Genomic DNA, 16,277 nt, shown 5'->3' with positions numbered 1-16,277 from the left:
GCCCAGGAGTCCATAAGCCAAACTGGGAAGGACTCGTTGTAATTAGGGGTAGGTTTGACTGCTTTTAAAATTGAGCATCCTGCTGGGCAATCCGTTAACAGAAAGGTAAGGCACACGTGCTGGTTTGCAAATGGGTCCAAGGCTTGGGTCCTACGTGAAGACGTAGTTATAGACGATGTCAGTATCACTTATGGATCCAAGTGTATGTTATTTCAGTAGACATTTCATGGTATCCGTTACAGTTGCAGATGTTACAAGCTCCCATTATTAATTTTTTGATGTGCTTATAACATTCCAAAATCCCGATCGCTTCTGTTCAAATGTCATTTTGTTCTCCTTTGCAGTCTTTTGGGGAATGTTTTAACAAAACCTTCCTATCTGTAGTTTAGGTGAAAAGATGGGAATGTACACCGTTGTCCGCCAATAAAACTCTAATCATATTCTTTTGAGCAAAACATACACAAAGAACAACCCACCCAACAGTAACACTCTACCTCAGCATGGACCTCATCCTTACGAGGTCTAGCATTTATGCTTGGTGTTATGGGTAAAGATTTTAAACAATTTAAATAATTTTTTTAATGTGCTGGAAAGCATCTCCTAGTGTGTGTGTGCCACTGCCCTCTGCTGCACAGAGGCAGGAGAGCTTGGCTGCTTTCATAGGGGCACCCACCCATATTCCTACTTCGAGCAAGTGCTCAGGTCCTACTGACTTCATTTGGGAGCTGGAGCTACAAAAGTAGTTAAACCTTCCCCTCCATGGGAGTTAGGCACCATAATACCTGTGAAGATCTGTCCATTTCTGTCTTCTGTCAGTAGAAAATGCCACGTGGAAAGAGTGTGCAAGTACGGTGTCCACCACAACCCCCCCGGGTTGTTGTTTCATGAGTTGTGTATCTCAAAGTATTTTAGGAGGTTCATGGCAAGCATTGTTGTGTTTCTATTGAGCACTACTAAAGCATGACCTAAAGTGTCTCTGGCCTTTTGTTCTCTCCTGTTGTATGCTTCTGGCATGTAAAAGACTGACACCCTCAAGGCTTAAAGGGTTTTGCCTAATCGCAGGTTTTGGGGTAAAATATAAGGCTTAGCTAAATATTGGGCTAAATACAGAGTTAAATGTAACCTTGCCGGTAACAGCCGTAGTTACCCATTCTGGTCACCAGTGCTAAGAAACTATGAAAATCAGCTAAAATCTGCAAAAATGTGTAGGATCACGGTTAGCCACGCTGCCACAACCACCCGTCAGAAGGATAGCTCTGCTTGCTATGCAGAGCAGGGAGTTTGACTCATCTAGAGCTGCTGTGCTCCTTATGCATTTATTGAGGCAATTAAGATAACACATCCACGTATCTCAGTCTATGGGTTTGCACATTTTCACATGGTCTTTTTTCCATTAAAGCCAGGTTTCATGTATTTCTGTCCCTCAGTTTAATGCTAATGACCATCAAATCTGAACAGTAACTTAGTCCTTTTTCAAAATTTGCTCCCAGTGAGATTGGTGGGAATTTTGCCAGTTGGAACAGGCCAATATCAAGTGCTTTTGAATTATAGTCAGGTGATTTTCTTTGCTGTATTTCACAAATAAATAACTTCTTTCTCTAAAAGTGAGGCCTGTTCAACTGTGCATAAGGTTCCAAGAGTCAACCTCATCATTTTGGACACTTAAACTTGGGAACAGATTGGAAAAAGTTCTGTAGCCCTGATTTCTGCCGAAGGAGGGGAATTAGGAGGAAATTACTGCCTTGGTTTGTTTCCATCTCTGACTTCTTGAAGCTTATGTATTTGAGGCTCTTTAAACAATGCATGAACTATCTCATATGGATTACCCTAAAAAAAACCCCTCTTAAGTATACGTATGAAGTCTCACATCATTTAGATCTAGGGGATAATTTCAAGCTTTTATCTTAACTGGTACAAAAAGGAGGAAGGCTAAACCCTAAACCCTAAATTGTGATTCTTTTCTGGTTATAAAAATATATATATATTACTTGTACGGGCTGACAGACAAAGATTTCTCTATCAAGTATGTGCCATTTACAAGCAGAACGTTGTCTCCATTCTAGTCACCAGCCACAGGAGCTCAGCTGGAGCCCTGAGCGTCAAGCTGAGAGCTTTTCTTTCACCATAATAAAGGTCCTGTAGGCTAAACTACTGGTAGTCCGTCAGTGACACTTCTGAAATCCCTTTGATGGGCTTACACAAATGCAAAGATTCGTACTTAGCGATGCTGTTGATGGTATACAACAACGACGGTTCTTGAATCGTGCTCACCCTGCATTGTCTTCTGTGTGTTTGCATGTGTGAGTGTATATATATGGATATGTGCATGAATATACATAGATATATGAAGTGTGAGGATATATGTAGTATAGACACCTGAGTTTCACATGTATTAGTGCATGTATTTAATATTAAACTGGGACTTGAAATAGAAAAAGCAAGAAAAAGCTATTGACAGCTGATTTTAAAAACTCTGTTTCTGTGGCTGTGGTATCTCACCCAACCAAAAGCACTAATTTTATCAAAGAGAAATTATGAAAAATGATGCTAGTTCTTAATTACAGTCCCTGTTGGTTTTACCTTTTATTTACTTCACTTTGAAATAATACACCGTAATGTTTCCACTTTTTAAAGACTTTTTCTCTAAACTGTGGCATCCAAGTAGGTGGCCTAGCCAATACTTCCTTTTCCCCAGTCAGATATACTGGGAAGAGGCGGCAAATTGTGTTTTCAGGAGACCTGAGAAACTTGCTGGCAAGCTTTCCTATGGTTATCATCACATGTCAGAGATGATGTCTGTATAGAACATAGATTTCTTAACATTGCGGCTTCCTTGGAAAGGAAATTTTGTTTGCTTTAGTTCACTCATTTTAAATGAATGAAGAAGTCCATGGGGAAGGAGTCAGTGCTTAAATAAAATACTTGTTCTTACAGTTACTCCTCCAAAATTCACCGTAAATAAGAGAGTGTGGTAATTAATTGCCAGCCAAGTGGCACAATTAATGTTCTGCAAATATAGTATCCTCTGGGTGAAGTGATATTGCTAAGTTATGATATGTCCAGTTCTGTGTTTGAATACCAATACAGCCAGCCACATGCACACACACACGTGTGCCGAGAGGGTGTGTTGTGTTAATTTTAATTTTTTTTTTTTTTAGTTGTGATACTTCAATTTTTCTTTCCTTCCTAGAGAATTCAAAGTACTTTTTAAAGGACTTAATTTCTGTGCAATAAAGCTCATGGGCAAACACTCAATAAATGCAAAATAAGGAATGCAGTCATGGTTCTAAAAACGTTTCACATTCTTCAAACTGATGCCAGTTGTATGCATTGACAGTAATCCTGTCTAATCCTCTCCACATGTATTATCTTTGTACACCTGCTTTCATTGTCTCATGTATCAGTTTTTTATACTTAGAACCACAATACACAAGAGGGTAAAGCAACAGAACAAAATACACATGCACACACGGTGTGTTATGCTACAATTTTGCATTGTAGACATAAAACGTATTTGTAGATTTTGGTGCTTAGAGTCAACGTCTTTCATTAAGATATTTTTACTACTTTTTTTTAACCCCGCTGGTGTATGTCTGTGTCTGTCTTTCTTGGCAGATTAACTGAAGCACATCGAACAGCTGTAAAAGTCATTAGGAGAATGCAGTATTTTGTAGCCAGAAGAAAATTTCAGGTAAGCAGCAGCACCATTAACCATAAGTACAATTTGTAAGCTTAAGTATATGACATTAAAAGTGCTCTGAGAGTGAATTTGTCTTTGTGCATGCAGTTGTAATAAGTCTAAGGTACTGTTTAGGCTCTCGGCCTCATACTTAGCCTATGTGGATTTTTTCATAGTGTGGGCAAAGCTATCAACTATCCATAGGTGTAGTATGATACGAAAACCTTCTGAATTTATGGAGTCAGCATAGTTATTTTTCACTTCTCTTTTTTACTGCGTTTGTTTTGTTGGGGTTCTGGTTGGTTGGTTGGTTGGTTTACTATATTGACCAATATAGAAACTACTTACCCATCTACTAGAAGAAGTGAAAGGAAAGAATCTGTTGGAGTGCCTGCTAAAATACTGTTACTGTCTATACTGACCATCTAACTTCTCTTAGGTTAGAGAATGTTCAACTAATTGCGTGCTATGTATGGTTGACAGATCAATAGACCTTACTGATGAATACCATGCTGTGTAAAGTTGCTTTCACATTTGTGGCCCACATTTCCAAATTTTTTCCCACAATGGGACATCATAGAGAGGCCATATTTTATAAAATTGTGGAGCATCTGCCCTCTGGAAATTTACTGTCTTTACGAGGTCTTAAGTTAAATTTCTCAATCAGGTTACAAAGTGCTCAAACTAAATGTTCTGTACTGGAAAGGGTCTCTCATTTTGCCTGTTTACTAACGCCCATTATAATAAAACTTGCTTGGAATGTGGTTCTGGTATCATCATTCTCATCACCCATGTGCTGGTGATGCCATGGAAATGAATAATTAACTTCTGGCCTGATTTTCAAAGCCTCTGTTATTTCCACCTGAAGGTTCATGCTTTTTTGTCCAGGAGGGTCCACTGCAAGTTAATCAACTTTCATAATCCTTTTGAAGAGGTTTTAAAAAGATAAAGCAAGAACCTAAATTTCAAGCAAGCTTGATTAGAGTTGAGCACTTAATTGCAAGGGATAGAAGTCTGAGATAAGCTCACAGCACTCAAAAGACTCTGAATTAGGGCAGACAGAATAGCACATACATTACCCAAGCTCATGCAGAAATCTATCTTCAGATGACCTTACCTTATGAAAGAAGACTAGGAGAAGTCTGTTTAACTCAGTAAACAAGAGGAGAGCAGGATTATATTGTAAATACATCAGAGAGAGAAACACTATGGGAAATCAAAAAAAAAAAAAAAAAAAGAAAAAAAGAAAATTAAGGACACCATTCCTGGAAAATAAAATCAGTATATAAATGAGTTGGGATAAAAACGAGGATATTTCAAACCACCAGAGACCTAATGGTCTGGAGCTGGCAGCTAATAGCAGTCATGCCAAGCCTTAAAAACTGAACTTGATTGGTCTATGGGGAGGATTCTGTGAGTTGGTTTTAGTGATAGGGAGGAAGAAGGAGGAATTACCTTATATTTTTTTCTTTCTTAGGGCTGTGAAATATAGCTTATAGGACTCCCCATGCTGATTAGATTTTGGAAGTTCAAAGCCGGGTGATATTATTTTGAGTTTTGCATTAGGAGCTCTAAGCGCTCTGGATGTAGAATGCTTGAGCCCAAATGGCCAGGATTTGGGATTACAGACAGAATGAAAGTTAAAGAAGTTCTTCAAGTTCTGCATTTACCACACCTCCCTGGGAGCCCATTACCTCCCACCTTAAGTTCTATTGTACTAGCATTTCCTAATAAAAACATCACAAGAGATTGTGCCAAAGTCTGGCAGGACATAAGATGCTCAGATCTAAAGCTTTATGGGAAAAGAGGAAAGAAAAACGGTGAAAGTTGGAAGGATATTTATACTGTGCTTTAGAGAGGACTCAGGCAGACTGCAGTGTACAGTACTTTGCAAGTATAGGATTCAGAGCTGATGATTTGGTGAAAGGGATAACAGATAGAGGAGTTTTTTTGAGGGAGAAAAGAAATTTCATTGGGAATGAGCAGAATTAATTATGCACATAGTAGCCATGGGGGAGAGGGGAGGGAGGTGGGGAAAAATCCCCAGCACATCTAGGCTCTGCGCCATGCATCGTGTTTAAATAGAGAGTGTCCAAAGGAAAGGACAGAGGATTTAGCCAAAATGCTCTCAAAGCACCCCCGCTAGTCAATCTAAAGAGTGATACTGGCACTGTTTCTCTGGGTGAAGACAATAGGCTGCTTTTCTGGCCAGAAATAGTGATGTGTCAGCGTCTGCAAAATGTGAAGCTGGGGAAGGCAAAAAAAAAAAAAAAAAAAGGCGATAAACTGAAAGCTGAAACCTCCCTCCCCCGCAAAGTCTCTCTTCTCACAAATGCACATAGATGTACAGACACGCTACCAAAGCCACGAGCTCTTCTGAAAGTAATAATGCAGGTACGTGCTGACGGCTGAGCGCAAGGAAGTCATTTTATCACGAAGAGCTTTTGCTTCTTCATTCATTTCACAGGATTTGTTTCCGTTCCAGTTCCATGCTTTCATTTGAAATTTCTAGGATCCTGTGGCCGCCTTCCAAGCATGACTCCAGCACATACTGTAGGTGTTCAATGCATGTGTGCAGTGGTGCATGCTAATGGCTCTGGCTGAAGCTGTGACAGAGTGGAAACAGACAACAAGATGACTAATGAGCTGTTTTCAGTAATTTCCAATTACTAGATTTGCAGTTTACCTTTCGTTTTTTTCTTCTTTTCTTGAGTCAGAGCCAAAAAGGACACATCTTGCCCCACATTTCCCATAAGGGTTGGTGTGGCTCTGAACATGCCGGTGTTTTTGAAAGGACATCATTTGCATTTATTCCAACACACACACGCACACGTTAATTTTACTTGATAAAATTTTACCATGCTGCGCTTTTTATAATCGCATTGCTTTATGCAAATTCTTTAGACTTGTTTCAAAATTCTGCCTTAGTAGTTACAGCGAGAAACCAGAGCTTGACAGAAGCATCTAGATTCTCATTAGAACAGGAATAAAGCTGGGCAGATGGAGGTTTTTTAGCTCTCTTGCATTTTTTATCTGTCCTTTTTTATTTATTTGAATTGCACCCTTTTTTCTGACCTCGTAGGTATCTTTAAAGACAAAGAAGCGCAAACAAAATCTACATGCAGCAGTCTTCAGACTTAGGCAAAGCATCTGTCCTCCCAGTTACTTAAGCAATAATATTTCTGTCACCAGACATCTTTAGTCTTTAGAGGCATTTGATTCTGGGTCCAAGTGTTATGAATTGGGCCTGTCTCTGTGGTTCAGTCCTCTGACATTATGATTAACATATGGTTTTGGAATGAGCCAAGAGATATTGCACATGATAGTCTTAGATAAATTATATATCTTGGGTTTGTGTTTTTTTAAATAGTCTGTGAAGGTCTAATATTTTTCTAAGTATGAAGTAACATGAAGACATGACTCTAACTGACAGTAATGGGAATCATTTGGCTCCATCTCCACAATAAATATGCACTCCTACAATGCCTACATAATTTTTATTCGTTGCAACAACCGTTGCAAAATGGCAAGCAAATAACCTCTGAAAGATAAAACATAGAATGAAGGCCTGCCTGAAATAAAAATCAAATTTAAGCTATACTTACCTTTCAATCTCATGTATGATTCCTTTCACAGCAAGCTCGGAAACCATATGATGTACGCGATGTGATTGAACAGTACTCACAAGGACACCTCAACATGATGGTTCGGATAAAAGAACTTCAGAGAAGGTAGGCCCTGTCTACCTCATGAAATATTTGATTTCTCTGGTGCCAGCTGGCTTTAGGAGAGATGTGTACTTAATGAACAGTAATTGTCCAAAATTGCAAGCACAACAGGGAGCACAATATCTAGAGGATTTAACTTGGAGTCATTTTTAACCCTTTTTATGATCAAGTTTACAACTATCCCTTATCCTCCTCTCCTCCTCCTCCAAGTGAAATTAAAAGAAATTATGGTACATGCTGTGAAGTTTGTAGTATGAAATGAGCTTTTCTGCCCTCTTCATAGAAAAGGAAAACTTTTCAAATAATGATTTACCTTTCTGTCCCCTCTCTGTGGTTCTCCACAACTGAGAGAAATCTGGTTCACTTGTGCTCCTCTCTGTCTGGAACTTTTCCCTGCCCACATTCCTCTATGCACATGCTTTCTCCGAGTTTGGGGATCGCAGCTGAAATATTTTGCCACAAAACTATTCTCTTCTGTTTCAGCACAAAGTGCTTTTCTCTTTACAAATTAACACTGTGGACTGGGACACCAGACTGAACTGCTATGGTGCTTAAATGAAATGAGAAAAAAAATATAATCCTATTGAACGGAATCTACTGTGTCAACATATATAGATATTAAATGCGCTTGCATGAGATTCAAGGAATAGTTGCAAATGATATTAAGAAGCTATTCTGTTTGTTATTAGATTACATGTGACACAGGAGAACTATGTTTTAGTTACAACGTGAAAGTCTAAGAAATAAAATATTAGTACTCATGAAAATAACAATAATAATATGGTTTGATTTTGGAAAAAAACTCTAAAGAACTAGACTGCTGACTGTATGTGCAGAAAATCATGCTAGTCTCATGTTTTTGCTTGCTTTGCTTTAGGTTTAAAGCTAATGTAAAGTCTCATGTAAATTATGCTCCTATTCTTTTCCTAGCAACGGAGTTTAGGTTGCCTGGTAATTGCACTGCTGGTAATTCTGTTTGCTTTTCAGATTGGACCATTGCTTGGGAAAGCCAGGCCTTTTCCTCCCAGGTATAGTGACTACATTTTATGAAAAATTATTAGCTTCATAACTTTGTGAAAATACCCATGGCTACAGTAATATGGATTTATAATCCAGCCAATTATGCATGAATATATAATTCTGTTAATAAGCCCTGGAACAACTGTGGAAAGATAAATACGTTCCGTTCAGGTGGCAGTGGAGTACATGGAAACTAAGAATAAATGTTAAAGATGTGTATCAGTGCATGATGAGTTGGAAACATACTACTGGAAACCTTTCCACAAAAATATTCTTTCTAAATCTTTTGTGCTGGGCTTAGGATATATGTTGGTTCCACATAAAAAGATTTCTTCCTTTCTGAACAACCTATGGATTTCAGTTTTGGGAAGCTCAAAGGAATATCAAGGGTATCATTCAGGAAGAACTGGGCTAGCCTTGAAAGCTAGAGTGATAGAAGTGGTACGAAATTTAATCATAAAAAATGCAAGATCAGGCATGGGGAAACTAATAAAAAAAAAATCTCTTACATGCCTATACTGGTGAACAGTCTGGCGTGTCTGAGAAAAAGAAAGGCCTAGTCTGCTAAGTAATTGTAAGCAAATGCCAACTGAGTGTAAGAAAATGCTGTGATACAGCCATGAAAAAATTAGTCTGATCCTAGGATCAGGAGAGGGGTTTTCAAGACATACAGGGACGTATACATGTCTTTGCACACAACTCAGGTAAGGCCTTATGTGGCACATTGTGTAAAAATTTGATTCCACGTCTTTAGGAAAGACTAACTGCAACAAAAATAGGGAAGAAATAGTAGGATGACTAGGGAAAAGGAGAAACTATTCTTTTAGTGTGGAACAGAAATTTGCTCTTTTTAACCTAGCAAAACAAAGGGCTGGCAAGGGTTGTCTCTTAATTCTGCAAGGGGAGTAATTACCTATGAGGCAGAAGAAATTTGTAAGGGAAAGGACAGTGCAAGCAGAAGAACAAATGTTTGTGAACTGTCCATAAATCCATTTAAGCTGAAAATGTATGGCCAGGAGGGAAGGCTCTGGCCATGCACAGGGGTGAGACTCTGGGAAAACCTTATGGTGGGAATCACAGAGATCAGAAACCTGAGTGCTTTTATGGGAAGGACTAAAAGAAGTGTTTATTTTTTATCGCAAGAGATTAACTTCAAATTTCCAGAGGCCCCATCTCATTCTCTGTCCCTACAAGCTCAAAAGTGACTTAGGAAATGAAGTCCCATATACCCAAGTGACTTTGAGCACTCATGGGCATGAGTGTAACTGAGAGTGCAAAAGTTATTCCAGAGCCTTTAAAAAATGCCATATTATCAGTGGTTAAAATGGTTTATACTATCAGAATGAGGAACATCTCTCAAAACACATTTTTAACATTTGATTGTTGCAGAAGACTCAGTAGTACAATCCTCTTTCCCTGTAGCTGAGCTGGTTTTGCCCATAGGAAAATAATCCATCAGCTTGAATACATCTATAAATATTTATGCTTGGGAATTCATTCCACAGTGTGCAAGCTAAATTTATGGAAAAACTTTGCTTACCTCCAAGAATGTATTATTTTATTTCAAATGTAACATTGCCAAATTAGAACTGTAATTTGTGCTGGGAAAGACTAGTGTTAGAGGCACTTTTTACGAAACAGCTTCTTGTTTCAGAGGTGAGGAATAATTAGAAGCGTTGGCTGCAAAGCAGCTAATTGTGAAATAATGTTCTCAGACATTTGGGAAGCTGAAGATGTTCAGGAAGTTTAGTCTTACCAAAACTTGGGTCAAAAGGGTCATAGTAACAACTGGGAGGATCTTAGGTGGGTCTGTGGATTTGAACAAGTGTTTGAAGTGTTCAAGTGTTGAAAAGAGTCTAAAGTACTGAGGAAGAGCCATGGGGTTGTGTCCATGATTGATTCACACCTGGGCAACTCATATGCAAAGCCTGCACTGGAAGACTGGACAACAGAAGCAATGGGAATGATCTACCTGTAGGCCTGAGGCTACACAGCAACTTGCTGTACCAGCCACGTCCTGGAGTGATAGCCTGCACGTACAGCCCCAGAGGATTATGGGCAGGGGGAGTTCAAATCAAAATCTGCCACGCGTTTTTTATCATTTTTTATCAAAAATTCTTGCTTTGCCTTAATATGTGGGAAAAACCCCACTGGCTTCCAGAGGTAAGATAAATTGGTTTAGGCTCATCTTCAGAATTCATGATGGATATAGTCTTACTGTGGAGAGCATTGTAGGACTTCAGAGCTAGTTGGCAAAGACACAGTCTGTGCTCTGGAGAAGATTATGGCATCCATGTCCATGCAACTAGCTTCCCTTGTTAGTCTTTTCTTGCAACACTACTGCTGAATAGCTGCTTTGAGACAGCTCTCGGATGCAAAAGCGTGGCAGCCCTGCAAAGAATGCTGTCTGCCTCCACAGCATGCCAAATCTACAGAGTCATACCTCTTGCAAAGACATATGTCTTTGCCCTCAAATGGACTGAATAAATACTGACTGGGAAAGGTAAAATGGTTGTTTGGGATGCAAAACCTGGTAAGCTCAGTTATGGGTTTGCAAGACCGAAACCAAAAGTTATTTGATCTAGTAGTTATTTTATCTAAACCCTCCACAAATCCAAAAGTAAGATAAGTGCTTCCAGATAAATGGTCTGCAGAACTAAAGCTAGGGTTAGTTTATGATTAATCCCAGTATTAACCAACCCGCCAATAATCAAGTGATGAACAGTGATGAGCGGTTACAGTATTGGTCTGTTTTGGGTGGAAACAGACTCTTGCACTCTCCTCCTCCTCTGGAAGAAGAGTTGTTCCTGAGTTTTCCTCAGAATGGATGGCTTATTCTGCATTAAAAATGTATTTTCAATATGATATTTTTCCAGTTCAAAGGCATTGCTAAAAACCTCATTTGTAAACAATATGGGTGTTTCCTCCAGGCTGTGTTATTTTTCTATTGATGGCAAGCAAAAGAGAAATGTGAATGCAAAGAAAATTAAACTGCCAAGGAGAAAAACATGAGAAGAATTTTCCTTTCCAGCTCCTTTTTTTTCCTGTTTTATTATACTCCCATTCAAAGAATCTTAAGGTCTGATTCCAAGCCCGTTGAAATGAATGGAGTCTTTCCAGTGACCTCAGTGAGTTTTGGATCAGGCTGTTACTGAAACCCTGTTGTCAACTTTGATAATATTATATGAAGTAATTGCAGTGTGTCTATACTATTATTACCTTTCAAAAGTGAATGATGTCATAAAAGATCCAGAATCTGAATTCACTGGAAGCAATTACTGTTATTTTTCAAGTTAGTTTCTCAAAGATAAAAAGCACTAAAAGCTGTGTTAAAACAAGATAAGGATACAAGAACAGAATAAAAGCCGTGCTGGGTCAGACCAGTCCTGACTCCGACGGAGCCAGAAGCAAGGTGCTTTGGGAAATGTATAAAAAAAGGGCACGCATAAGCCTCTAACCTTCCTGTAAGCTTTCAGCCATTTGCAGATCAGAGACTTCCTGACATGGTTTCTGTGTATTTAGTAGTCCTAACTGGTTTGTCCTTAACAAGCTCGCTTAGTTTCCTCTGTAAACTTTTAATATCTGCGGTATTTTGTGACAAGAATTTTCGTGATTTACGTTTCACATACACGTATGTGAGGAATCCTCCCTTTTTGCTTGTTTTGGTCTTGGTATCTACTAGCTTGCTTTGAAATTTCTAATATCAGGAGTAGATTTAAAAGCATTAAGATAATAAATTTTCCAAAGACTTGGATCCCATTTTTATGAGTATACCAAGAAGACTGAGTCTTAGTTTCATTGAAAGCCCATCTCAGTGTTCCAGGTAATGCAATTTTGTAAGATGAAACAAAGATTCCCGTAATAGTAAACAAACCCCTTAATAATTGAAAGTGTTGATATAGAGGCAAAGTACATGTTAATAAAACTTATTGAATTAACAAAGCAGACACTTATTTAATGATACAAATAAGAAGAGTGTAATACTTGACCTTCACTACACATGATGGAGTTAATTGCTTTTGAATGCAATTTTTGAGACTTACTATAGCTTTTCAGGGGCAAAGGTGAACAATAATGCCAAGGTAAAACAAAAGATCCAGTGTTTGGGTTCAGAAAAGTAAGCAAAAGGCTGATGTTTATCTGCAGTTCATCTGAACCTCTTGGGTCTGCATAACATAGGTGGGAATCCCTGGAGAAAAAGGCTTTCTTGTAAAATTTTGACAGTTCCATTGTTTGCCTTTTTTTCCATTAAATGCCACCTAAGCTTTCTGATGCTATTTCCTTCCCAGCTGTTAAGAAGAAAATGTGTCGTGATCTCTTTTAAAGCATAATAAATACACTTAGTTTAATTTTTATCTTTTTAAGTCAATATTTGAAATGCGACATACCCATATTTCTTCAGGAGCTGATTTATTCCACCCCTCCTGGAGACAAAATCCATGGGAACTTGGTCAAAAATAAAACTTTGGACATTTTCTGTAGCTGTCAGCTGTTCACAATCTTGTCTCTGAAAGTTCATTTCATTACTGGGGTTGATTTACCTCAATGCAAAGAGCCAGCAGAAATATCACATATATCCTACTTTGATGGCTTGGAAACTGCAGCTAATTTACTGTTCATCCAAGTCCTCCAAAGAGTGTTGAATTGCATTCTTAATAAAAAGAAATAACAGAGCTTGCATTTCATTTTGTATTTGATATATTAATTGTTTTATACATAGTATAATGATAGTGTGTCTAAATGCTGCCATCAGCACCTGCTGGAGGAAGGGCAGAAGTGTGATGTACTTCATACCAGATTCAGTGTATATGGCTTCTCTCTAATAAATTGATTATATTGTTCCTCATGAGCCACTTGAGCAAATATGTCATCTCAGAGGCTGGATAAATGAAGCAAGTAGGCAGACAGACCTTTTGTTTAGGTCTGTTTTATTTGTTGAAAGGTGATTGCGCATCTTTAACCTGGCAGGTTACTCCCTGCAGCTGTGTTTTTGCACCTTGAAAAAGCTAGAAATTTCTACTTTCAGTGTATACTGTTGAACCTTCATCATGGAACAGTTAGCTTTATTGCAGTTTTCTGTGTTGTAGTAGAGCCTTCTAAACTAAAATATTTTGGTAGTTTACTTTTTAAATTTTCTTTAAGCTGTCCAAGGGAAATCACAAGTGCCTGATCTAGGACTATGTCTTACTTCTTTTTAATTTCTTCTACCTATCAGCTGTAAAAGGCTCTGGCTGACAAGAGAAGAGACTCAAGTCAAAAGTCATGATGCCTAAGGCAACTTTGTTATTTGCTGTTTTATGGATCCAGGGCTTAAAAGGGCAATCCTGACTTGCGTTTTCAGAAGCACACCTAGTTTATAAACCTAAGAATCTAGATCTTGCCATAAGCTCATTGCAGTTTTCCCTACATAGAGCTTTTACAGAACTGGAACAAATACAGATCCAGACGGCTGTAGTTGCATTGAGTTAGACAAAAGAAGGTAGTGGTATCTCTTGCACTACCCTGCTTTCTGTAGTCCTACTACTGAACTTGATAAAATTTGCCAAGGTTTTGAGATGTCTTTAGCAATCTGGAGTATCCTAGGTGTCATAATGCCCAAATTCCTCATTTTCTGCTTAAAAAAAGTTGATGGCTTTCAGATAAATTTTAAATTTTTTTAGTTAGCTCCCTTCTAGCTGTATACACCATAGAAGTAAAAATCAAGGAAGGACTCTTACTCTGTAAAAGCAGAATAGATCATTTCCAGCTTTCGTCATTTTCAGACCATCTGTCTGCAATTCATTCACTGTCCTAATGCTCCCCATCAGTAATTTTTTTTAACCAAACTAAAAATTCTATTTTCTTAAAAGTTTGGTATATTCTGATAAGATGGAACACACTAATTGAGTAAAAAATTAAGATTATGGTGCTGTCCCTCATTTGATTTGCACTTTTACTCATTTCAGATGGTAATTGCTGGTTTTTGTTAAAGAAAACAAACTTGAATAACAAGTAATATGTCATTTATATCATGTGCTTCCATTAGGGGGAAGAGTTTTGGTTTTGCAACTGGTGTGGGGAATACTTGAAAATTTTTAATAATTTTTTTTACAAGAGGCATCTCTTGTTCACAGAAAAAGAGATGGGCCAGCTTTGTGAAAATATTGGGAAATAAATACAGGATCGTGTTGTTTTGAAAGTAGTACAGTAAGTATACTCAGGAGGGCAAAGACTTTCAGGGAAGAAATTTATTTATTAATAAAGTTGAGAAATGGACTAGATGACCCAAGAGCTATTCAGTTTCCTGAAGTATAATGCTTATTGCTTATATACTACTGTTTTGTCTGATTCAAGTCTAAGTATATAAAATGATGGGTTTGTATCATACCAACCATATGATACAAGCTTGTTTCAAGATATTTATTTTTTTCTCCTGAGCTAAAATTTGTCCATACGTATTTTCATCCAGTTATAAATAATTGAGCCTCCTTTCATAATGATCATGCACATTTCCTTTGTGTCTGTGCCTTTCACATATATGTACAAAGTCACTGGATTGCTTAGCTGATCTGTCTGTTTTGTTGCAGACCAATGCAAAGAACAGGCAAAACTCAATACTAAAAGAAACTTATTTTGGATTGCAAAGCAAAGAATGTAAAATTAAGACATTTCAGATTTATAGTAAGCCATGCAGTGTTTTCAACTATGTAAAAGCAAATAATCTAATGTAGGAAGTCTAAAATCACATATCTTGAAAAGACTCGAGAGAGAAAGCATAAACATGAGATAGAAATCAAATGTACTAGAGCAATGTTATCTGAACTTCTGCCCACACTTCTTACCACAATGCTCTGCACATTGTATACACACCCCATTTACTTACTTTTAAAGGTGGTCTTTATTAGAGGAAAATGCTTGTAAATTAGAGCTGAATGCTGATTTAAATGGAGGCTAATAAGAAATGGGAAGGACTGCAGCCTTTTGTGACTTACACAGCCTGCCTGCCAGTAAAGGGGTGGACATGACACAGCTACATGCATGTGTATCATTCTTTTCACTTCATCTGATAGGAGTGCCACATGCCACAAAATAGCTTCTTAGGGCTTATCTGCTTCCTCTTTTCTTGTTTTCTGTTCCGCACCATATTTGAGAATAGGAAACATTATTAACTTGATTTGGTTGTTTTGGGATGTGTTGGTGATTACATGAAGGATGTAATTAGAGCTGGTGAGGAAATTATTGTGGTTTGGTTTTTGTTTTTTTTTTTTTAAATAAGCTTATTGGAACATTTCTTCAGGTTTGGGGGGCTTTTTGGTTTTAGACCTAAACAAAAACATTACCTACCCACTGCTGTTCAAATTGCATCCTACTTTAGAAATCCTTAAAGCCATGGTTTTTCTGGTATATGCTTTGAAAGATGTTAAGTGTCTATCGATTTACTAACTATAGAAAGTAGACTGCAGAGTCAATTATTTCATTTTAGGCAGAGGTGAATATACATAGATAAACTTGACCCCCAGCCACTTACATTTTAAGAGCTTTCTGCAGTTGTGAACTAATGAATGAGGAACAGCACACATGTAGGAGCCAAGCTGTTCTTTATTTTCTGTCCCCACACAGGGTCCTTCAACAATCTTTGAGTTTTCTCTCCTTATGGTATTTATTCTTGTGGGTTCTCTGATGAAACGCTTCTTTTTAATGCCTGTGCAGAGCTGCCAAGGGTCCAAGACATTTTTAATATTGGAGATGGTCTGTAGAGGAGAAGGAAAGCAAGAAGGGTACCATGCCGGCATTGCTTTTTGCTAAAGTCTTCCTCTAAGGTTGTGGTGCATACAGTACAAGTTCCTTGAGATGAAGTTTGGTGCAAATAT

The 16,277-nt window shown here is 38.0% G+C and overlaps 1 protein-coding gene across 1 annotated transcript in view; it reads left to right on the top strand.

Moving 5' to 3' along the window:
- Positions 1–16,277, top strand: part of LOC104836629 (potassium voltage-gated channel subfamily KQT member 1-like) — a 504,398-nt gene that overhangs the window by 282,609 nt on the left and 205,512 nt on the right. The window contains exons 12-14 of the mRNA XM_010575314.1: positions 3,616–3,691; positions 7,316–7,410; positions 8,395–8,435. Of these exons, the coding sequence (XP_010573616.1) occupies positions 3,616–3,691; positions 7,316–7,410; positions 8,395–8,435 (212 nt within the window). The remainder of the gene's footprint in view (positions 1–3,615; positions 3,692–7,315; positions 7,411–8,394; positions 8,436–16,277) is intronic.

Source organism: Haliaeetus leucocephalus, unplaced genomic scaffold (genome assembly GCF_000737465.1).
Source record: "Haliaeetus leucocephalus isolate CR32 unplaced genomic scaffold, Haliaeetus_leucocephalus-4.0 Scaffold473, whole genome shotgun sequence".
NCBI lineage: Eukaryota > Metazoa > Chordata > Aves > Accipitriformes > Accipitridae > Haliaeetus > Haliaeetus leucocephalus.
Note: the sequence above shows the minus strand (reverse complement) of the source record. Positions and strands in the feature narration are given on the sequence as shown.